General features: G+C 37.4%; 3 protein-coding genes across 3 annotated transcripts in view; 2 read left to right on the forward strand and 1 right to left on the reverse strand.

Annotated features, from left to right (window-relative positions):
* itga10 (integrin, alpha 10) overlaps positions 1–5,291 on the forward strand; it is a 34,169-nt gene extending 28,878 nt beyond the window's left edge. Inside the window, exons 20-31 of the mRNA XM_052579447.1 lie at positions 92–177; positions 418–559; positions 1,176–1,268; positions 1,377–1,453; positions 1,595–1,684; positions 1,770–1,854; positions 1,947–2,060; positions 2,156–2,263; positions 3,057–3,170; positions 3,286–3,381; positions 4,459–4,572; positions 4,704–5,291. Of these exons, the coding sequence (XP_052435407.1) occupies positions 92–177; positions 418–559; positions 1,176–1,268; positions 1,377–1,453; positions 1,595–1,684; positions 1,770–1,854; positions 1,947–2,060; positions 2,156–2,263; positions 3,057–3,170; positions 3,286–3,381; positions 4,459–4,572; positions 4,704–4,760 (1,176 nt within the window). The 3' untranslated portion in view covers positions 4,761–5,291. The remainder of the gene's footprint in view (positions 1–91; positions 178–417; positions 560–1,175; positions 1,269–1,376; positions 1,454–1,594; positions 1,685–1,769; positions 1,855–1,946; positions 2,061–2,155; positions 2,264–3,056; positions 3,171–3,285; positions 3,382–4,458; positions 4,573–4,703) is intronic.
* A 150-nt stretch (positions 5,292–5,441) lies between these two features.
* polr3c (polymerase (RNA) III (DNA directed) polypeptide C) lies at positions 5,442–10,925 on the reverse strand. The gene is made up of 15 exons (XM_052579449.1): positions 10,785–10,925; positions 9,782–9,928; positions 9,385–9,649; positions 8,138–8,341; positions 7,847–7,929; positions 7,652–7,753; positions 7,355–7,447; positions 7,084–7,164; positions 6,922–6,973; positions 6,601–6,661; positions 6,367–6,517; positions 6,165–6,266; positions 6,029–6,078; positions 5,799–5,948; positions 5,442–5,717 (listed from the first exon to the last, which is right to left on the reverse strand). The coding sequence occupies exons 2-15, from the start codon at positions 9,926–9,928 to the stop codon at positions 5,636–5,638; spliced, it is 1,623 nt and encodes a 540-aa protein (XP_052435409.1). The 5' UTR covers positions 10,785–10,925; the 3' UTR covers positions 5,442–5,635.
* Positions 10,926–11,292: 367 nt separating this feature from the next.
* On the forward strand, positions 11,293–24,665 carry rnf115a (ring finger protein 115a). Its single transcript, XM_052579663.1, has 9 exons — positions 11,293–11,435; positions 12,454–12,512; positions 14,962–15,016; positions 15,124–15,392; positions 17,952–18,020; positions 21,396–21,468; positions 21,556–21,649; positions 21,902–22,017; positions 23,784–24,665. Exons 1-9 carry the CDS (start codon positions 11,358–11,360, stop codon positions 23,898–23,900), a joined length of 930 nt encoding a protein of 309 aa, XP_052435623.1. The 5' UTR covers positions 11,293–11,357; the 3' UTR covers positions 23,901–24,665.
* Positions 24,666–24,714: the final 49 nt, after the last annotated feature.

Genomic DNA, 24,714 nt, shown 5'->3' on the forward strand with positions numbered 1-24,714 from the left:
ATTCAGTTGACCTAATCCTTTGAAAAATAGAAATATAAATGAATGGGTTTTGCTGGCTAACGCTAAGTTTGATCTCTTTTATTGCCTTTAGATCCCATTCTTCAAAGACTGTGGGGAGGATGATGTGTGTGTAACGGATCTGGTTTTACAAGCCCATATGGACATTTCTGGAACAAGGTAAGAGAGAAATTGTCCTCCTGCTGTTTGCATGTATAGCACAAGCACATCTTACAACTAGTCCAAACATGTTGACCATTGGCACAACTAGTTGCTTCTAGTGCTATGTTAATAGTTCAAATAGAAATATTAAGTTGTAAAGATTTAACCAGTTCAGTGGCTACTAAACCTGAAACCGTGATTGAAAAAGCATGTGTTCCTGTAATGTAATGTCAATGTTGCTCTTATCTGTTCTTGCAGGGAGCAACCGTATGTTATACGCAGCCCACGGCGACGACTTGCAGTAGAAGTGCAGCTACAAAACCAGCTAGAAAACGCCTATAACACTAGCCTCACTCTTCATTACTCTAAAAACCTGCACTTCAGCAGTCTGAGTATACGGGTACCAGCACAATCTCTCTTTAAAATAAAACAAAAACATAAATGCATATTAGTACAAACACACCAGCATGTGTTAAATATGGCAGTGTGATTGTTTTAGGCCAAATGAGTAATATAGTAGATACTTTACTAATAAATGTCACAATTATTGTAGAAAGAATATATACTACCATTTCATATTTTGAGGTCAGAAAATGCTGTTTTTCTGAATCTTCTAAAACATTGATAATAATAATAATAACAAAATATGTTTCTTGAGCACCAAATAAGCATATTAGAGTAATTTCTGAAGGTTCATGTGACACACTGAAGACTGGGGTAATGACTCCTGAATATTCAGCTTTGACATTAAAGGAATAATTAAAGGAATAGTTTTTCCTGTATTTTTAAGTAAATAAATGCAGCCTTTGTGAGCATTAAACTTCTTAAAAAAGAAAACGAAAAAAACACTTGCCATCCCCCGACTTTAGAATGGTAGTGTATTTAAACAAAAAAGAATTTTTATTTATGCACATAATTTATACAAAAGCACAGTATATTCCACTGTTTCATGAATCACACTTCACGCTTCTTCATTTCTCTTTCTGCCTCATTTTTCCCTCTTTCTGTCTCTATAGGAAGATGCCCAGTTTAAGATTGAATGTACGGCTATAAGCTCAAACAGTCACTCATGTAATGTCAGTTACCCAGTGTTCCGCTCTCAGTCCAAGGTAAGCCTCTGAAAGGATGAAGGTTTGTCATCATGATTCATTCAAACAGTCACAGAGTCGTTTTGGTTCATTGACCAGTGATTCTCCCAACTGCCTCATTTTTCTCAGGTGAACTTCATGTTGGAATTTGAGTTCAGTTGTACGTCTCTCATCAGCAAGGTCCAGATGAAGCTTAATGCTTCAAGGTACACACACAAACACACACACACACACACACACACACAGCAAGATGCATTTAAAGTCATTTGAATCTAACGCAACTAAATGTAAATAAACACGTGTTATGTTAAGATGTATTTTGAATGTGTATGTGTGTGTTGCCACAGTGACAGTGTGGAGAGGGAAGGCACACGTTCGGACAACATTGTCCAGTTACAGAGTATTGTACAGTATGAACCAGATCTCTTCATCACAAGGTTAGTTCCCAACATCAGAAATGCATGGATGTTCAGTGTACAGCATGCATATGTGGTTGTCTTATTTCGGCTTAATTCACTACAGTGACTCCAACCTAAACCGCTATGAGGTCCACCCAACCAGAACCGTGTCTGAGGGGACAGGACCCGAGTTCTACACGCATTTCAGGGTGGGTCAAAGTAAACCTGATAGGTACATAGGTTTATGTTTGAAAAAATCAGAAAGCTTGTGAGTACATGTAAGTATGTTTTTTGATATCAGGTGCAGAATCTAGGCTGTTATGCTGTCAGTAATCTGGAGCTGATTGTCAATTTGCCCGCTGTGGCTTCAGGAGACAGAGTTTTTGCGACTGTGGTTGATGCTTTCTCTTATAATGTAAGTACCATGTGTATCGTTTAAACAGTCTTACTGTAATTCACATGCATCTTCCTTTTCATGTAGTTGTTGGTGTTTTTTCTGTTTATTTGTAGTCTTCAGGTGTGAACTGCACTATACTGGGTGATCTATCCAAGTTAAAGTCCAGCCAGAGAGATGTGCGTCCACTTCACCCAGAAGACATGAAGAAAGCTGAACTACTGGTGAGAATACAGATGTTATGTTCACTGAAAGACTGAAGTGAATCCGTTTGATTTGTTGATTTAATTTGATTTTATTTGGAACACGCTTGCAAAAAACAACACGCTGTCTCTGCATAGACATTATTCTTTGCCGTCAAATCGCCATCAAATTCTAGAGCTGTCAGCCTCTTTTTGTCTTGTTGAAAAGTAGGGCAAAATTCCTGTATTTGGGTGGAGGAGAAAATAAAATGAAAACAATCTGGAATGATTCAGAGAGTTTTGGCTGCATATCTATGAGAATGAAAGCATTAGAAGAAGCCCAAACTAGAGAGGGATACTGATACTAAAATTTAAACTGCGTCTACTGTATATAGTTGTTTTGTATAAAGACCCAATTTATGAAAAATAAATATTATAAATATATATTTTCGATTGTATATACATTTTATTTGTATTCATTTATTTACTAAATTATTTACTTATTTATTTGAATCTGATTTAAATTATTTGACATTTATTAAGACGTTTCCACTTATTTTAATTTTATTTTTTATTTGATTATTTATTTATTTTAATATAAATTGTATTAATTATTTAATTGGAGCTTTACTCCAAACATTTCCACAGACTCCCTAGCACCTCTTTGTAAACACTAGTTTGAAAACCCTTACCCAAATCATCAGGGACCGAAACCACCATCAGTGGCTGCATGAAATGATTCTATAGATATAAAAAAAATAACCAGTAGATCATTAATTTAATCTACTGCTGTAAATGATCTTGTACTATTATATCATGTTGTTTTCATATTTAGAACTGCTCTTCCTCGTGGTGTGTGGAGGTTGTGTGTCACATCCAACAGCTACTGAAAGGACAGACAGCCTTGATCCGCATCACCAGGAGGATACATGACAACTTCTTCAGACAGGTGACATCTCTCTCTTTTATTCCACACAGGCAAATGGCAACATGTATTTACTGGGATGTGTGTGTGTGTGTGGGTTTCAGTCTTTAATCTCTGACTAATTGTGTGCTTCTGTCAGGCCAAGTTTAAAGCGGTGACAATAGTGGGCTCTTACCAGCTGTCTGCTCGGGAGTCCAATCTGATTACAATGGGAAATGCTGCCCTCTTGAGGGAGGTGAGAAAACTGACAGGACACAAACTCCTAAACCAGGGATGTCCAAACCTGTTCCTGGAGGGCCACTGTCTGGCACAATTTAGATCCAACCCTAATTAAACACACCTGAACCAGCCATTCAAGGTCTTGAGACTGTATTCGTCCTTCTGCACTAGCAATGTCTAAACATACCACAAAGTGAATCTGAGGTGGTCAGGTAGTACAAGATGTAGCTCTTTGAATGGTCCTAGTTCACAAGTTACTATTCTATGAGAAAGTGAACTCCTGAATTATGGTAATTACAAGATGGCATGAATGCAACTTGACTGTTGGAGAAAGCATAAAGGTCAACTTGGATCACATGTGCTTTGATAACCAATCACATTATAGCCTTGACGTCACTGAATTTCAAAAACATGTAAAACATGTTTGAAGATTAGCTGACAGGCATTACATGATGAGCTGTTTCCTCAAAAAAGCCTTTCCGCCGTTGACATCCATTAAAAAATCGGCCTCTGGTCTTCTTTCCTGCACATAGCATCAGAATTAGCATTAGCAGTTACACTTTTTAGCTAAAGGTTGCAGGCTTTCAAACTGTTACACAGTGGGGTCCAAAATTGCGAGCCCAATTTTGAAATGTTTCTGATTTGCTTTTTTTGGTCATTATAAATTATATTGTATACATGACATTTTGAGTGAACATTTCAGTTCACAAAATCTCACATTTGTTTACTTAATTAGTGACTTAGAAATGGTTTAATTTGATGAAAAGTTTCCGTTTAACTTTTTTCAGCTCAAATTACATCGTTAGCATGACAATTTGAGCGAAAAACTTGAATTTACAATCGTAAATTTACTTTACTTGCTTAGTGACTTAATAAATTCTTAATCTATCCATTCATCCAATTATATATTCATTTAATGAATGAATAATGGTGTTAATTGGTACTGTACTAATTAAAAAGCAAGTCTACAACTAGAACTATTCTACAACTATGCTGCTTTGTTACATCAAAATCAAACTTGAAATGACTTCAAAACAACAAACAAATCCAGAGTTTTGTACTATAAATGCTCTTTCGGTCTCTGTATATATAGACGGTTTTGGAAGTGCTGAAGGGGCGTTCCATTCCAATCTCTCTCTGGATTCTGATTGGCAGCATCATTGGAGGACTGCTGCTTCTTGCACTCTTGGTATTCATCCTTTGGAAGGTACTGAGCACAACACATAAGCAGGTGTACAGCGGCTACATCTGAAGCTCATTTCTGCCCAAAACACTTTATATGTACTAAAACTACTAGCACTCAGCAGTCTTAAGCCATGTGTTGATGTTTCTTCACAGTTGGGGTTTTTCACAAGGAAACAGAGGAAGGATGAGGATGAGAATGATGACAACTGACTGCGGAGCAGACTGAACAGAGTTTATTTTACAACTAAGAAAAATGCCTTTTGTAGCCATTACTTCCCCTTTGAGACATGACACTTCTGCACAAACAATCCATTATCAGGTCCAGGTGGAATCTACAGACTTATTCTTTATTTTCTTTGCTGATTTTGGGGGGAAAAAATCTGCAGAATGGATTTAAACCTGATAAAATATTTCACATGGAGCTGAGAGTGCTAAAATGTGCCAAAATATTTAATATTTGAACATAAAAAGGGATGCACAATGCATAAAACTTTCCGAACAACGAGTGTATCAATTCTTGCAGGTCAGTCGAGTATGTTATTTAATTATGTTATTCTGTTGTGGCATCAAAAAGCACAAAGAATCCAATTGTGTCACAAAAGGATGAGAAAGGAAGTTAATATGGGAAACTCTCTGGCTTCATAGAGACGGATCCTTTACAATAGCATTGCATTGAAAGAACGAGCAGGAAACCAAGCAAATGCACTATTTGTGAAAAAGAAAATAATGAAATTCGTATTTAAGTTGAAAACATATGGTATAATATCAAGCAGTCTTTAATAACAATATCTGTTTCAAGTTTTTTTTTTCCAATGCATAGGTTTGTAAATTGCATTTGCTTTTTTGACATTCAGACAAACTATTAAATAATAAAAAGTGTAAACCATTAAATAAAAGGATAACATCTTTATTTATTTCCTGTGGAAAATAAAATTGTTCACGGCTACACAAAATACTCACACTATTAAATATAAATCAGCCACTCCTTGTTGGAAAAGAAATAAACATCTCTTCTTTAGCCACCTATTTCTTTTCAAACAAACATCAACAATTTCCTGAACTAGTCTAAAGTTGTATAAAAACTGTCAGCGAGGAGCCTGTGTAGAGTTAATGTAAGATTCCAGAAGAAATATGGTCTCATCCACCTGGTTTTCACTGGAATCCAATCTGCCACCAAGAGAAGAGATGAGATTAATGATTGGCTGAACGTGAGTCATGTGACTGATTCATGTGGACAGAGTGCAGTACTTGTTAATGTGGTGTCTCAAAGACTCGAGCTGCTGTCGTTCTGGAGCTGTGATCATCTCCTCCACCTCCGTCAGCTGCTCCGCCTCTGCTCCAGTGGCCTGCAAGGATGCCAGGATGGCCTCAATTCGCTGGGACTTTTCCAAAAGTCGCCTGTCAAAACCAATTAACAGACACGAATGAGGACTAATGCTTAGATTAAATGTTTTCATTGACAAAAAAAAGGGACTTACTTGTTCTCTTTGGTCTCATACAATCGCCTCTCGATCAGGTTGCCAACGGTCTGTATGGGGTCCACACACAAATATGTCAAGACTTTTTAATAAGCATTAAACACGCATTCCAGGGATGTTCATGTGAGCTGTGTACCTTGTAGCAGCGTTGCAGAAGTAGTCTGGCGGTGGGCAGCTGGTTAACTGTGTACAGGTAAAAGGTGCGAGAAGGGGCGTAGTCTGGCGTTTTGGGGATTTCCTGCAGATACAGTACAAAGAGTGCTATGAACCAGGGTTGTTACAGTTAACTTAAACTAAGTCTAATCTATTTCTATGAACAGAACCTGTGAGAGTGTTACCTGCAGCTGGACCAGGTTCTCAGACAGGAGTGTGTACAGCATGTCTTTGGCCTCTTTGGCAGGGACCATGGCAAAATCCTCCACCTGCTTCTGTTCCAGGTGCCGCTTCCGCAGTAGCAGACGAAAGATTCGAGCGGAGCGGGAACCGAACCTGACATAAAACACAGCCACATCATGAAACTAAGAACAAAACCAAAAGATTTCAGGAGGCTAAAGCACTACGACTCTACTAACCTCTCTTGGACCACAGACTCTAGTGTAGCTCTTGCCAGGTTAGCCAGTGCACGATGTAAATCTGACCACAGGGTCAAGGGTCAACCAATTTATTATTAGATTAAAAATAGCTGAGCTGTGGATGGGAAAATTTCAGTGTTCTTATGCTCACCAGTGCTACATTTAATAAAAAATAATATAAGTAATATTTCTATTTTAATATATTTGTATATTTATTCCTGAATGGCAAGCTGAATTTAAGCAACTCCTGTTTTAAAAACGGTTTGCAGTCAGACATGGAAAGCTTCCTTTTTCTTCCAGGTGTTGTAAAAAAAGGGATACTGACGACATACATTCCTCCTCCACTGTCACCTGTCTTCCCCACAAATTCCATCTAGTAGAACACAATATACATTTTTAAGTCATTTCAATCATTTTAAAGTCATTTATTTCTTGCATAACCAGCAACTATATCAGCGTTTATCTGTGTATGCATTGCTTTACCGGATCATCCACCAGGAGAGTGAGGTACTGGTCTAAAATTGGTCTGGCGATGTTGTAACTGGATGGAAGAGCTCGGAAGATCTGATGGAAAACAATAAGGCTATGATCACACTTCACCCCAGTCTGGATTGGTTTTCTAAGCTGATCTGTAGGACCGGCTGTTCACACAGCCATTTTCATTTTAAACTCCAATGAATTAATTAGACCGGTTTCTTTAAATGTTTTTCATTAAGGGCCTTATCAAGCAAAAATAAGCGTGTCTGTCCATTACCTCATTGGCTGAAAGGGCTTGTGTGAAAGCAGCGTGAGCCGACGTGGTAACTTCACTCATCCGCAACATGGTTCGAACAATCTCACCGCTAGTCTACATGGGAGAAACAGAGAAATTTAGCCGATACAGACCTACATTCTACCCACATATTATTTCCCTGGAGGAGAAAGTCTAAATGTGAGAATCCAGAACATTCGGTCTCAGATACAGCCGAGAAAGAATATTCAGTCCACAGCCTAATTATATCTCACAGCACATTTTAGATTATTTGATATACAGAGTGGTCTTTACTGTCACCTGATCAAGTTTACAGGAAACAGCATTAATGATGGCCTGATCCCTGAAGTGCAGGTGAAAGCGTTGAAAATTCACCTGCCAATAGATCCCTTCATCGCCACGCTGGAGAGAGAGGGAGACAACAGATGTGAAGTGCATGAAACACTCAGCTAATGAACTTGTGGATGGGTAATGTCATCATCTGAATGGTAATACCTCACTATTGTCTGTCTTGGCTTTCTTTGCCGCACGCTGCTCAGCTTCACCGTCCTCACTTGAGCGTCTTCGTTTTCCTTGACCTGAATAAATACAATTCAACCACCTCAGTTTTACTGTAGTCATATGGTGAACATTAAGAACCCATACAATGTATTTTTGGCTATTGCTACAAATATACCCAAGTGACTTAAAACTGGTTTTGTGGTCCAGGGTCACATATACCATAAAAGCTGACCACTAAGAGTTTAATAGTACTTGACGAGGAGTGTTTTGACTGAAGTAACTGACCGGTGAGATTGATATAGGGTAGTTTGTAGCATTCGGGGTGGTCTTCAGGTTCAGTGTGCTTTGTTACAGCTGGAAGGGGAGTGTTGACTTCTCCTGAGCTTGAGGATTCTGCTGAGGCCAAAGGAGGACAACGCTGCAGGAAATGAGTCTCCACCAACCGGGAGAACGCAGAGACAACCTCACTGTAGTCCATACTCTGGCCCTCTGGTGCAAAAAAGAGTTTCAGTAGGTACATTTCAAATAAAAGTCCAGACATAAGAAAGTGGATGGAACCTATTTCAGACATAGTTTTAGCTTTCTTTCTTTTTGTACCACAGTTGTCTGGTCCTCTTTAAAAAAAAAAAACTCAGTTTGCCTTTCGTGTGCTATTTTTTGTGAAACCCAGCTAATTTGAATATTAATATAATATAATATTGAGAATGATAATTATTAGTGGTCCACCGATTTTTTTTGACAGCCGTTACCCATATCTTAGAGAGCAGGGTGGCTGATAGATAGATAAATAGATAGATAGATAGATAGATAGATAGATAGATAGTGTAATGAAAATTGTAGAAATTTTTAATAATTTTAAAATGAATTAAAATATAACTGAGTCAAGTAAGTATATTTAAACGTTAGATGACAAATTCTTGAATCTGTAATCCTATTAAAGTATTTTTCACAAATAAATAAATATATATTTTTTAATAAAACATAAAGAGATATTTAAAAAATGGCAAATGCTAGGATGCAGGATAAATATCAATAAAAAATAACATATATTTTCCAATCAAAATAAAAGTTAAAAACTAGAGGATGATTATGGTATATACAAAAATATTAATACATACATAACAAAAACGCACAGAATAGCATCTATGTATATTATTTAACTTTTACAAAAACTTCCAAGGTAGCATTAAGACATTTGTCTTTAAAAAAATTAAAGTCATTTTTTAATAAGCTTCTGGCTAGTCTATGAAACAAAAATACATGCAGCTCACTTCCTCTGTATCCCAACATTCCCTTTGAATGATAAAACAGCTTGCAAAATATGTCTTATAAGCAAAGCATACCCATACCAAGATGGTCTCAGTTAAGTTTGGTTTAAAGGAGCTGAGCTTACTTTAAAGTTTGTTTGGAGCAATCCATCATATATACTGCAAGCCAAAGTTTTTACAAAAAATAAACCCCTGTATTTTGAAATCCTGTTTCGTTGATATGAATTAGCCCTTCGGTCTTCTTGTATTCTTCTAGTTTCTCACCTGGCATATTGTGGGTCAGCCGGTCTGCTACAGTCTTGACAGTGCTGCTCATAGTCATCTGTCCTCTCTGCAGTATCTCCTCAACAATGAGCTCGCCTGTGTCTCCATAAAGACTCTTGGCGGTGTAGATGTAGCGTGGATAACGGAGCATGTGTAGGATGCGCTCACAGATGATTTGATATTCCACAGGTCCCGCTGGCCCTCGACGCCCAGCACCGAACGCACACATCCCATGCTGCATCAGCACACACAGAGACTTCTTGACCTAGCAGGAGAAGAGTATGTTAAAGAGAATACGATGGATTTACTGGCTCGGCGAAAGGAAGACAGAAAGAATGGAAAGAGAAGAGAAAGGGAAGGATGTAATAACAGAGAAAGCTGATGTACATGACATTACCAGGTCAAGAGGAAGTTTGGTCTCATGGGCAAGTGCTCGCAGGGTCAGAACTCCACTGCGGATCAGATGAGTGCCCACTTTCTCCACCACATCTCCGAAGTGCTCCTGCAGCAGCAGCCCGCACAAACGCACCTCCTGCGCTGTCATCTGCAGGAAAGAGAGGAACAACCAAGCACTTAAAACACCTCATGAAATAACATGATTTTATAAACTCTGAACCCGAATTTTGCTGGTTATGACTATGGCGTGGAATCATATTTTTAGTGGTAACACATATAGCTTTCAAGACATGCCATAAGCTCTGAAGCAGTTATGTGGGGGCTGTAGCAGCCCACAGTCATTTTAGTTTCAATTTATTATTATTATTATTAATATTTAACTTATTTTTAATTGTTGAGTTCCCAGTGAATAACTACACTACCCATAATCCTGAAGAAAGATTTGGAATTGCTGTGAATAAAGAAACAAAAACTCCCATGAAGCATTGGATGCATCCCTTTACTCTCAAACTACTGGCATGTATTTTATTATTTTACAATAAATTGGTCAAAATAATAATATTTAATAAAACGTGAATAAATGTAATTAATGTCAATAAAATATATTTTTTATAAATACGATCGATGTCTGTGAGTCCAAAAGCTGTTACACGGCCACTTAATTTTATTGCATCATTTACGAAGGTTCAAAGGAAGAGAAGCAAATTGTTTAAAGTTTTCTATTCTGATATTCTGACCAGAACAATAACACTTAACAAGCTGTCACATTACATAGTGTTTTAACCAGTACCTAGAAGCAGCATTTTAAAAGCACCAAAAGAGCATCCTGTTTAAAACGTAGAGTAAAAATAATTCATATTTAGGTTCTAAGTGCCTCATTATACAATCTAACACATGAAAGCAGCATTAGCTGCTGTCTGGCCTTTCTACAAATCAAACATCTAATTTACCCTAACATTGCAGATAAAAACACAATCATGCACATGGACAAAAAGTTAACCTACCTCTAAAAACGATCTAGCTGTACGTGTTTAGAGTTTAAATGTATCGTTTTAATCTCGCATGTGTTGTTCAGGCGGTGTGTAGTGATCAGCGCTGACGAATTTCCGTGGTCATGTGAAGTTCCAGTATGATGCCTGATCAGCGAACGAATCGCTGCAATGAACTGATTCTTTTAATGACTCGGAAGAGCTGAATCTGATTCACTTGACTGTATAAACTATGTTTTTAAAGTAAAACAGTTTGATTAATGAAACAAGCATAATATTGTACATCAGTGTATTTTGGATTATTTAATTTAATAATGCACTGTTATTGTAATTTAATCACTCCCTTTATTTTAATTTTATTTTTTACAAGCTTGTAAAAGCACATTTCACTGCCGCTGTAAGGATGTGTAACAGATAAACTGGAATCAATGTATTGCTTCTACCGGTACATTAAACGAACCGTCCGAGTGAATCGACTCGCTAAATTGAATCGGACCTCCGAGATCACGTCAGAGCGCCTCCCTCCGCAGTGGGCGGACCGACGGCCAGCGCTGCTGCTGTTGGGACACAGACAGTCTCACGGAAAACATGGCGGAGGCTGCGGCGGTCACTCCGCATCGCTTCTTCTGTCACTGTTGTAAGGGTGAAGTGAGTCCCAAACTGCCGGTGAGTCAGTGTCGCTTGTAACTCACAGCCGGTTCACCTTAATGGGTTTGTTCACTGCCGCTGTCGCTCTCGCAAGGTTTCGCTGTTGTGCTAAAGTTAGCATGGTAGCAGTGTAGAAAGGCCTCTCGTGCTTTGTTGTTTGTGTATACACACTAAAAACAAACGTATTTTTCCAGTGACCGGTATTTTTAAACGTAAGACTGCTAACGTTACTCGTTCACGTAAAAACGGAGAAAACTGACGTATTTACTCTTTAGCATAAATGCTACACTCTAGTGTTTTTGGTATGTTTTCGTACTATATTACTGTAACAGTTACAAATATGAACTTTTTCACATTTTAGGACGTTTGAATTTAACAGACGCTCAGTTCAAGCCCTTAAGAGTTTAGAGATTTTCAAAAACGTCTTTAAATGGGATCTATCCTGAACTCTCTTCAAAAGCGAAACCGTAATACCAGATATTTCTGTTTCTGTTTTAATTATTTGTAACATGACATTTGACGTGGATCGCAAATCTGTCGATGACTGTTTAATTCAAGCACTTGTTGGTCAGTGTGTCAGTAAGTCAATCCATCATGAACTCTCCGGGTGAGGATGAGTTGTGTGTTTACTACCCATTTAACTCAGTAAACGTCTGTACACAGAAGATGAATCAGAACTGGTTCATGTTTAGTGTGAAAAAGGCTTAATAGTGTCCCGAGTTGTGCTGCATGTCAAGATAAGCAGCCATTGTCCCACTTTTGTTGGAGACCCACGCGATGACCTTTCTTGACCTGTTCGAATCAGAGAAGAAAAATAGGGAAGCAGCCAATTGAATCAGTCAGCAATTGTCCTGACACACATTACTGGGAGAGTCTCTCTCCTTTTACAGGACTATTTGTTTTAAATTCAAATGACTGTATTTTAGTGCTATGCAAATGTGTCAGTCCTCACAAAACCACAGCTTTTTTTTTACATTGATGTCACCAATGTGATTTTCCTAAATGTTATTCTAATTGTAATTCTGCTTGTATTCAGGAGTATATCTGTCCCAGATGTGACTCGGGTTTCATCGAGGAGGTTACAGAAGATTCCAGGTGAGCTTTTCAGTGGCTGCACTTCATCATTCATTGCCTCCAGTGGCATGTTGAAGCTCCTGCACTGCACTAGATTACCAAGGCGGCTCTTTCAGTACCTTTAGGAGTATGTAAAGAATTCGATTGTGTCACCTGGATTCGTAAGCACCACCAAATGGGCATGAGAAATAAAAGATGTGAACACATAGCTGTAATGTCAATTTTAATATTGATAAATTATGAAGAGTTAAAGATCATTCATAGTTTATGCCACCATTCTGCCAGAGGAACATGAAGGATTCAATTTTATTGTTTAATTCCCGCTCCGTTTAGTTTGGATCATATTGGAATTTATTGGGGAACGGGTTTTGATCCAGTGGTTCCCAATCCTGGTCTTAGATTTCCACCGTACTGCACATTGTAGATGTCTTCTCTTTTATTTGTAAGATTAGGTCTTTAGTAGCATCTGAAATCATTATATTCAGTGCATACCGTGAAAGTACTTGAAGAACCCCTCGACTGTTGATTGAAGAACTTTTGAATGCTGTGAATACATTAAAGTAGTAAAATGGCACTTTTCCACTGTGTGGTACGACTAGGCTCGACATGGCTCAGTACGGCTCGGCTCGGTTTGCGTTTCCACTGCAGTTTAGTACCACTTTAGATTGGGTGGGATTATTCACATGTCGTCATAGTTGAGCCGCCTCTACTGCCGTGACTTGTGAAAAACGTTTTCATTACGCGTCGCCCCATCAAGCTCTCGCCGCATCCGCTCCTCTGGTATCTATGAGAGGAACATCTATACTTTCTCAACAGACAACGAAATGATGCACTCGTTCAAAACAGTTGTGTTTGATCCTTTGCTGGCCATGCAGATTTAAATCTAATAGTTCTATTGTGTTTATGTCACAAGTGCAGTGACGCAGGTAGTGAAGATTCTCTCCGGCCTATCAGTGATCATCAGAGTTTACATGTCACGTTTTGGTAACAGGACGATTTAGGGCTGCACGATATTGGGAAAAAATGACATTGCGATATTTAATTTTTTTGCGATATGAAATCTAATCAAATATTTTCCTTAAAAACAAAAATGGGGTGAGCACACTTACATTCTCATTTTAAACGATTTAAACATCGACACCATCGTGTCAAATGATTAATATGTGCTAGGGAGAGAGTTCGTGTTGTTTGAAGACTGTGAGCATGCGGCCGGGGCTTTCTCTCTCTCTCTCTCTCTCTCTCCCTCTGTCTTTCTCTCTCTCCCTCTGTCTTTCTCTCTCTCACGCACGCGCTCTCTTGTGCGCGCTCTCTCTCTCCCTCTCTCTCGCGCGCGCTTTCCGCGAATCACATTCGTCAAGGGCCGGGGAGCAGCTGGCACGTACAGTTAATGAATGGCACAACTACGACAGCCTACATTGCACATCCTGCGATGTGACTATCGTGGATTCATACATTGTGATATCAATGCTTAAACGACACATCTTGCAGCCCTAGTACGTTTCACTTGGAACCTCAACCGAGGTGGTACTAAAAAAGGTACCAGGTACTGTACCCAGTGAAAACCCTCAAAAGTGAACCGTACCGTGTTGTACCTCACAGTGGGAAAGCGCCATAAATCAAGAAAAATATCACTGCACACTCTCTTAAGCACTGGTTATTTGTTACCAACATTTCGCCAAACAAGTAGCCTTTGTCAAGTTATGATTTATTTTTTTTCAAGGTGTAAAGAAAACGTATTAACTTTCTCTTGATGGTTACAAAATAAGACATTTTAGAGTCATTACATTTAAACTTTTCTTGAAAATTGTATAAATGTTTTTCAAAACCATTAATTAATTCACTTTAACAGCTTTTCACAAATTAAAAACTAGATTTTAAAAAACTTTTTTAACACTCTTTATTTGTCATTGACCTACTTACACTAGAAAAAAGTTGCTCAACTCCCAGCTCTCTCAGCTTTTCAAATCTAATGACTTCTTAGCTGCTTTGGCAATGTGGGATGGCAAAGTGTCCACTGGTTGAATGCAGTAGTAGAAAAGTGTTATTCATTGTATCCCACCATTCTGCTTGTGTAGTTCAGCTGTTGAATATGGTATACATTAAAAAAACTAAATAAATGAATTCGCATAGGTCACAATTTTTACATTCTTTGAACGCATGTCACCATTCTTAACGAACAATAAACATTGCATGCATTAAATATTAGCTTGTTTATAACTAAAGCTCACATGAAAACAGACGTAACCAGTTTTCATAGGAGGCGCCTTCTCACTAAAATGCTTCTGTGAAGTCAGCTGTCTTAGCCTTTAGTGAGAGATCAGAATTGTGCTGTTCTGGATGAGAAGCGCTGGTTCAGATAGATGACTCCCTCTCTGTGACAGTCAGCTGTACTGCCGTGTATGTTGCCAAGTTCCATTAAAACAGCAGTATGTAGCCAGATCTGACATGAATGTTATTGTTTTATCCTTAGTCTTCTGGACAGTAGTTCAAATAGCCTTGATGACACAGCTTCACAGTTTGCTGAGGTATGTTGACCCCTTCCTTCCACAACATCTTTCCTGTCTGAGATGAGTTTTTCAACAAGTTTGAGTGAGGTTGATTGCACTACTCATCTTGCACTATTTGACTGTAGCTATGGCAGCTGTTGTTCGTGGAGAGGCCGTTCAGTCTGGATCTAGACAGTCCTGACTCTGAGCGGGTCCTGGGAGGGGGAACTGGGTCTGGGAGTCTCGGAACAGGGCCGTTCGGCGGTTCTGTCCCAGGTGGGCTTGGTGGGTCCCTGGGCGGCCCTCTAGTTGGAGGAGAGCACTGGGGTCCTGGTCGTCCTCCACGCCTGCACACGCAGAGGAGATACCGGTCCAGAGGAAGCAGTCGACCGGATCGCTCGCCCGCTGTTGAAGGGTAAGTTAAATATCTCCGATTTTCATTCGGTCATGCTCTGTATCCCAAATCAGTGGATTTGTTTTCATTCTTTTTTTTTCTGAGGTTGTCCTTTTTTCTGTCGTGGTTTCTTTTTTGAATTTTAACTGAATCTTTGCTGAAGACCACACCAAATTAGGGATGCACCGATACTGGTATCTGTATTGGGCCCGATACTGAGCTCCTGTACTCGTATTCACTAAAATACCCTGATACCCATCATGTGATAAGTGCCATCTTCAGACAAAGATACACTGACAACAGAACAACAGACAGCAGAATGAAGTTATGAGAGATTAAGGTTGTCTACATTGGATATCTATGCAATTAATATAATGGTAAACATTCAGTATTAATGTTAATGTTGCTGCATGCTATTTAATTACAGATGATGAACCATAGAGCAAAAAAATTAACAAAGAAAGTAACAAATTTTGGTCCAAAAATTATTCAGACCAAGTCTGAGGAAAAAAGTGAATTTCAGGTTTGCATGAAGCTGGATGACAGCATGCCCAGGAGACTACAGGCAGTCATTAAGGCTAAGGGTTGCCCGACTAAGTATTGATAGATGTGGAGCTGTCTGAAAAGATTTGGTTGATTGTAATCCATTACATACCTTTCTATCAAAGTTATCTAACATTATGCTGAATTTGACACAGTTTGACTCTGTGTTCTTGTCATATTTTATTACCATCTTCTAAAATATAGAGAATAAACTTTGATAATGTGAGAACGGTTAAAGATATCTGAATAAATTGTAGTTTGACTATCTATTTCATAAATTAATTTAATCAGCTAACATTATACATAATCTTTTGGTTTCTGGACCCAATATTTATAAAATGTACAAATGCAAATAAAAATCCATATCGGTACTCTGCATTGGTAAGTACTAAAAATAAAAGTATTGGTATCGGGCGAGTACTGGAAAAAGAGGTGTCAATGCATCCCTACACTAAATGTGAGACCTGCACAAATATTTGGCATGCTTAATAAAGAGCAAACAGTCTCAATAAAGTGACAGTCTGCAGATTAATCAAGCTGTTGTGATGCATTTTAAGGAATATAGAATCAATTTGTTTGCAAGGAAAGTTCAGGTTTTCATCAGTCGAACTCTGCCTGGTATATATATATGGCTGTGTCATTTACAAATTATATGACTTTGTTTTAATGCAAGGATGTTATAATACTAGGTCCAGTTATGTAATGATTAAATATAAACTAAATCATGGCCCTTAGGAAAAAACACTAAGTAAAATAATACCCTATAAATAATAGATATCCTTGTTAAATAATATTAAAGGGACAATAAGTAACTTTTTAGGTATTTTATTATCTAAAATCAATATTTTTATTCATAAATATGCCCTCAATGGTGTACAAATACCTATGCCAATGTTTAAACTAATCCTTGTAAATGAAGAATTTATTATCTTTATATACATGGGACGGGTAGGTCGACGGAGGCTTCCATGTAGTTCCGCCATCTTGCAAAACTATAATAGCAGAGAGGGACAAAAAGTACTAAGCCAACGCGTTTCTACAGCGCGTTTTCGGTCAGAGCCAGAAACGCAGGTGCAGAGCAGTGAGAGGCTAATGAGAGCTAATGCTTGATAAAGATTTCAAAAGAGATGCTGAAGTGGCCAGTTTTCTTCTCGACAGGTAAGTCAGTGTTACAATCTATATTATAATTTTTTTTTATATCTAACAATGCATATAATTCAGAAAATATAACGAATAAATTAGACATAACTACTAATTACAATATTTCATATTTTCCACAGTCAGTAATTCATACTGTAACATTCGTTTGTTAGTTGTCATGTTGCAGTTTGTTTGAAATAACACACCTGTTCACCTGAAGGAAAACTCGATGAAGTGCTATTAGAAGACTTCCTGTCAAAGCTTTTTGGTACATATCGCCTACCGTAGATGCAACGCGCTTTTGAAAAAGCGAGGCGCTGGAGAGCAAAATTAGTTTGAATGCAAAATACAAATTCACCACTAGATGGGAGTAATTCCTACTTAGTGTCCCTTTAATGATATTAATACAAATTAGTATGTATTTTTTTTTCCCAAAGTTGGTGTGAAAAGGACATTTTATACTTTATATTTCTGAATGGCAGGGCATCTAGATTTCTTCAAAAACAATGCAGTAAAGTTAACAAACTGAATATAGGTATAATGACTAGCAAATAAAGGATAAAAATGGTAATAAATTACACATAACTTTAGGTTTGCCATAGTATTACAATAGGTAGTAAACTTCTTATACAGAAAGGTTTATGTCCCAGCTTAGTAACATGAATGAGACTGTTCTTCTCAACTAGTATATGTAAAACAGCTTTGTTCCACAAAAAATGCTGAGAACAAAATCTGTAGGCTTGAAGATTTTGAAGGCAATATTTATATGTACTGCATGTGGATCAGATGAGTAAAACAGCTCATGAAAAGGCAATAAAAAAAAAAGTGAAGGAAGTTAGCAGAATTTCCCCCTATGCTAATATCAGTTCCTCAATGATGTCTCTTCTCTCCTTCTAGAATAGTACAGCAGTTTCTCGCAGGTCTTTTTGCCAATTCAGGAGTACCAGGCTCTCCTCCACTGTCATGGTAAAGAAAACATTTTACTCCATATTTTGCAACTGTAATTTGGGAAGTCAGTATATATAGATAGATAGATGTATTTATTTTATGTTTGATTCTTTTTTTTTTTCTTTTTTCTTTTTTCTTTTTTGTCATTGACAATGACAGATGTCTTCTAGATGACACTTGTAGTGGTCTTTTCATTCAAATATATGAGGTAGCCCAGTTGATACTTGTTAAGCTTCAATGAATTATGGCATACAAAAACATTCTACTACGTTACTTCTTAACATCGGTTTTTAATATATATATATATATATATATTAGTGCTGTCAAACGATTAATCACATCCAAAATAAATGTTTGTTTACATAATATATGTGAACTTTATTTGGATCTTGGTTCCTACGGTGGAAACACACTGAATGCCAGCCCAAAGTCCCTAGTTCCTTGGTAAGCGTGGCTTTAGGCTGTCCACACTAAAAGGCCACTCTAAAATCTGCAGTTTTACTGTATTTGTGGGTCCAAAAACAAGGTGTGACCACCATTTGACTCATGCAGTGCAACACATTTCCTTCGCATAGAGTTGATTGTGGCCTGTGGAATGTTGTTCCACTTCTCTTCAATGGCTGTGCAAAGTTGCTGGATATTGGCAGGAAATGGAACATGCTGTCGTATACGACATGTCCGTTGAGTATGCTGGCCATGCAAGAACTGGGATGCTTTCAGCTTCTAAGAATTGTGTAGATATCCTTGCAACATGGGGCTGTGCATTATCATGCTGCAACATGAGGTGATGGTCATGGATGAATGGCACATCAATGGGCCTCAGGATCTCGTCACGGTATCTCTGTGCATTCAAAATGCCAGCAATAAAAATAAAATAAAAATCTGTTTTCAATGTACATAACATACAAAGTGCCAGATGCCAGCAAATGTAAGCATTTGGCACATTTTAGAGTTTAATTTTAATGTAGCCAGCCCAAGGCACACCTGGGTAATAATCATGTTGTCTAATCCGTATCTTGATATCCCACACCAGTGAGGTGGATGGATTAATTTGTGGTTACTTTAGTTTAACTATTTAATTTTTATTTATTTATTTGTAGTAAACCCATGTTTAATTTTAATAAAAGGTACATATGTAATAAAAACATGTAATTTAGTGCAGAAATGAACGTGAGTAGTCTTACCTGACGCTGATATTACAATAGCCAGTCTTAACAGTTTACATTATCTAGCTCTTAATTTTATTATTGTTATTTTTTATTATGGTTATTTCTTTGCCGGGAGTCAAATATATTAACCATGCGTGCGGTAATAGCATCTGTGGTAATTCACGTTGGACAAAACACACAAGGAAACGCATTGTGAAAAAAAGATCACCGGTAATCACAGACATTCGCATTCGGACGGGATTAGTTTTCTCAGAGGATCTGAAAAACAGTAGGTAATTTGCTCTGGAACTATTAAAGAGGTTGTGTGGGAAAAACACAGACGTGGCAGATTCGGACTGGATTAAAATCACCAAGTACGTCTGTGAAACACCGATTTCTCTAACGAACTCCTGTAAAACTAGTCCCGTCCGAATAGGGCTATAGAAAAAGTCTTAGATCTTTGAGTTCAGCTAATGAAAAATGGGGGCAAAAACAAAAGTGTTGCGTTTATAATTTTGGTCAGTGTATATACACATAATAAATATACACAGTACACATGCATGTATAATGTAAACAAACAAATAGTCAACTTATTTTGGATGCAATTAATCGTTTGACAGCACTATATGTGGACCAGTTTGTGACACTTTTTCTTAGTGTTGTTGGATATGAGTTATTAAAATATCCAAAATTCGTTACATTTTTTGAAACTTGGTGGCGTGTCTGATTAAAACACTGGAAAAAACACCAGTCCTTTGCTGTATGATAAAAACAGCAGTATGGTTTTAAGTCCCTACAAACAATACAAAAGAGAAAATCAAACTCATACAATCAACTCATCAATAAACATAAATACTGTACTCAATCCTTATAGGTATTAAATATCTAAACAATCCAACTAAATTCGTAAACTAATTCAAACTATACAGTTGGCAAACATACGCATCCTAAGGGAAGGACTCAAAGGACATGGTTGGGTGTCCATTCAAACAGCCACACCTCACCAATGCAATAGGGACAAAGAAAGGAAGTAAGGTCTATTTATAGACCTTAACCAGGGGAATATGGGTAATTTAGTGCACCATATATGGAAATGTAGTTTACTAGGAATTGTGGGAGATGTAGTACAAAGAGAAAAAAAAGAACATATTATAATAGAATGTCCCATTTTAAATGATTCTAGACCATGTTTTTACTGCGAAAATATGTTAAGACATTTTTTTAAAAGTCTCTCCTGGAAAAATGTTTGTAGTTTTATCATTGATTTAAAAGATTCTATGATACTTTGATTCTTTGATTCTTATCAATACCACTGTTGTTATTTGTATGTTCTTTGTATAGTGATTGCTTCTTAAAGGAATCGTGAACTGACTCTGTTCACTGATGTCCACCTATTTTTTTTGTTATTGTTGAGTGTTGAATTCAGTGACTTCAATTGAATTTAACGTCCATCACAGATGTACACTGCTGTGATTTAGGTTAAAAACGCATAAAGTACATAACAAATAATCTATTTAACAGACAAAGCAATAGTGACCACATAATGAAAACAGTTACTCACACTTGTGTGTTGCTGTCAGATCCAGCACATCTTTTAGTTTCAATCTTTTTTTTTGTTTTTTTAAATCCCACGTTGAATTGTGCCTTGTTTGTAAATGAACCCGTGGTAAAAATGAAGTGAACAAAAGACTGGCACAGTCTTACTGGCACAGTCTGGAACATCATTAAAAAAAAGTAAATTAACTCTTTCCTAACATTGGAATCAGAAGGAAAGAAATGAAAATAGTTTTTTCCACAAATTGGCACTGCACAACGTCTTCAGAGCCATCTTTATCGTTTGGTTTCTGCATAGACCTGCATGTTCACCTCTCTCGTAAACCCTGCTTGTGTAAATCAGTGGGCGGGGCTAAACAGACAGTGATGTCAATCTTCTGCAGAGGCGGCTCTTATCCAAATTATTACATCAAAGAGTAGAACATTATAAAAGCTGTCGCCTTGACAGACTGTCTTTAATATAAGCTGTTTTTAGACTAACAACATAGTTTTCAGTTCTGAAACTTGCAGGATGTTTTTATAATACAGTGACCTCTTAAATGTCAAAAAAATCATGATTCACAAGATTCATGAGCCCTTTAAGAAAAGGGTATATTATTGTAAATGGTGTATTCAAATGACATCCATTGTTACTGATATGGTATTAAAACATAAATAACAGACATACTGGTCATCTTGGTGTGTTTGTTAGGACGGGCATGCTGCACTCAAACCCTGGGGACTATGCCTGGGGACAGGGGGGTCTGGATGCAGTCATCACACAGGTAACTGAGCAGGAGTTGTGTGTGCACATTACCTGATCTGTGACTCGGTGCAAACAAGCTGATCATTTGAGTCTTTCTATCACACAGTTATTGGGTCAGTTTGAGAACACGGGTCCTCCTCCTGCTGAGAAAGAGAAAATTTCCTCCCTCCCCACTGTTATCATCACTCAGGAACACATTGGTTAGTCTCTCCTCTCTCTTCCCTTTTCTTTGAAGCTCTTGTTGTTTTTTTTCTTCTGCTCTGTCAAAGGCACAGTGGGCCATTTCAGTTATGATTTAAGGCTTTCAGACTCAGTGGGGGTCATTGACCTATCAGTACAAGTCTTGTGTGGTGATGAATTATAATTCTTATTTAAGGCATCGCTCTTCTACTGAAATCTCATTATTCTCACCCTCTGCACGCTGTCTCTCTCTCTCTCCTCACTTTTCCTAGACTGCAATATGGAGTGCCCTGTATGTAAGGAAGACTACACGGTGGGTGAGCCGGTCAGGCTGCTGCCCTGTAACCACATCTTCCACAGTGACTGCATCGTGCCCTGGCTTGAACTGGTGAGAGAAGGAACCAGACTAAAGGGAGAGAATAGGGAAAGACTTTTAGATATAAGAATCTATTGAAGTAAGAAAAAATGATGAACGGTAATGGAAATATATTCTCAAATCATTTTATTTTATTTGTTTAAACATCTGATAAATGTAATTTAGGGGTTGGAGTTCTAGCTCTAAATTATATGTGACCCTGGACCACAAAACCAGTGTCGCTGGGGTATATTTTAGCAATAGCCAAAAAACATTGTATGGGTCAAAATGATCAATTTTTCTTTTATGACAAAAATCTTTAGGATATTAAGTAAAGATCATGTTCCATGAAAATATTTTAACAATTTTCTACTGTAAATATATAAAAACTAATGATTTGTTATATTCATTGCTAAGAAATTCATTTGGACAACTTTAAAGGCGATTTTCTCAGTATTTTGATTTTTTTGCACCCTTAGATTCCAGATTTTTAAATAGTTGTATATGTGCCAAATATTGTCCGTTCCTAATAAACCATACATCATTGAAAAGCTTATTTATTCAGTTTTCAGCAGATGTAATAAATATCAATTAAAAAAAAATTACACTGGTTTTGTGGTCCAATGTCACATTTGTGTAAAATCATCTGGAATATCTTTTTTTTCTTTTTCTCCAAACACACATTTTATTGACTCGGCAATATCCACGTGATTTGCACAGATTGAATTAACAAAATATGACCAAGAAAAAAAGCCAAATGCCAAAAAGGATGATTCACTTGATCTTCTTCCTTATAGGCAGCTGTGTATTTTACAAATTTATTCAGTGTTGACTACGGTTCAAAAGTTTGGGGTTGGTAAAAGGTTTTAATTTTTTTTTTGTTTTGTCTTAAAGAATTCTGACCAATGCTTTATTTTTTGGATCAAAAATATACTAAAACAGTCATGTTATGACATTTGAAAATTTAAAAACTTGTTAGGTAAAAAATGTTAACCTGAATGCACTGTAAGTCGCTTTGGATAAAAGTCTCTGCTAAATGCATAAATTTAATTTAAATTAAATTGTTTAAAATTTTAATACAATTACAAAAATATTTTCTTGTGATTGCGAAGCTGAATTTTATGCATGCATTAGTCTTCAGTGTCACGTTCCTTCAGAAATCATTCTAGTAAGCAGGGTTGCTGCTCTTGTAACCTTTCTTATTATCAGCATTGAAAATAGATGTGCTGCTTAATATTTTTGTGGAAAGTTATTTTTTTTCTGGATTTTTAGATCAATGTAAAAACAAAAAAAAACAGAATTTACTTGAAATAGTAAAGAGAGAATAAAAGCATTTATTTTTTTAAGTACTTGCCTCAAACTTTTGAATTGTAGTGTTTGATATTAAAGACTGCATTGTTAAATTCAGTAATTGGCTTATATATTATTCTTCTGAAACCAAGATAAATTAAACATTTATCTGGAAAATATTTACTTTTGTATTAAGTTGACTGATGGTGCGAGTGTGTTCCAGATGCAAAGTATGTTATAAGCAGTAAACGGAGAAAATATGCAAACTTACAAAAAGTTTTAGCCAAAAATTCATCATATGTATTCTTTATGAATTGACTGATAGCAACACAGCAGACTGTGTCAGGGGTGAAAAGTTACTCTCTTGTTCAGAACTGGAAGGTTTGCGTTTTTGTGCTATCATTCTGATTTTAGTCACTTATGAAGTTCAGTGTCAGTTTGAACTCTACCTTGACTCTAAGGTCACGAATGGTCACTGACATACCTGTCTCTCTTCTTCCTCCCTGAAGCACGACACATGTCCTGTGTGCAGGAAGAGCCTCAATGGGGAAGACAGTGGCACTCGGTCCTCGGAGCCTTCCTCCCTAAACACTGATCCTCGCACACCGGAGAGATGGTCCTTCTGAAACACATGCACACACGTCCGCCCATCTCATCCGAGCTCTCCGTCTTAACCCAAGCTTATTTGTCTCTCTGCCTTTTTTTTTCCGTCTATTCTTTGTGTTCATCCCACCATGCTGTTGTGTTTTTACTATGGTTTGTTTACTTCTGTTCTCTAACACCGTCCTTCTCAGTTTCTGTGTCTTTCAGACGTCTTTGATCTCCTCCAAAGTTCTCCACTCAGAATTTCACCTAGTTTTCCCTTCCCCAAGTGAACAAACAAACAGTGCAGGATGAGGCTAGGGTCGGGCACATGTTGTTGCTGTAGCAGCACAGCTCCCCAACCCACATTTAGATGGTACAGTGTTTGGTTTCCCAGAGATGAACTGTACTCCCTGCCTCTTTTAGTTCAATGTGAATTCTCATTGGGTTGGGGTGCCTTGTTTTTGCGGTTTGTGAACATTGCTTTACTTCCCCAGGCCTGTTGTGGTTGTCGCATCTCTTTTGTCCAGGAGATCATGAAGTTTTCTCTCTCTCCCTTTTTGATTCCAACTCTGGTGTGTATATATCACAAACCCATCAATGTCATTTGATTTAGTTCTTTTCACTCTCATTTCTACGACAGTTTCTTCTAATGTAAATAATTTTAGTTGGAAAACTCATTTAAGGAAGACAAAAAAAAAAACACCTGGTGAGAATGACGATGAATTGCTAAATATTAAAGTATATAAATATATATTATATGATGTGTATGACCATGATGTATTAATAATAAAACTGAACAAAAACAAGGCAACATGTTGATCTTGTGATACAGATGAACAACAAATGCATTCAGAT

Source organism: Carassius gibelio, chromosome B16 (assembly GCF_023724105.1).
Source record: "Carassius gibelio isolate Cgi1373 ecotype wild population from Czech Republic chromosome B16, carGib1.2-hapl.c, whole genome shotgun sequence".
Classification (NCBI taxonomy): Eukaryota; Metazoa; Chordata; class Actinopteri; order Cypriniformes; family Cyprinidae; genus Carassius; species Carassius gibelio.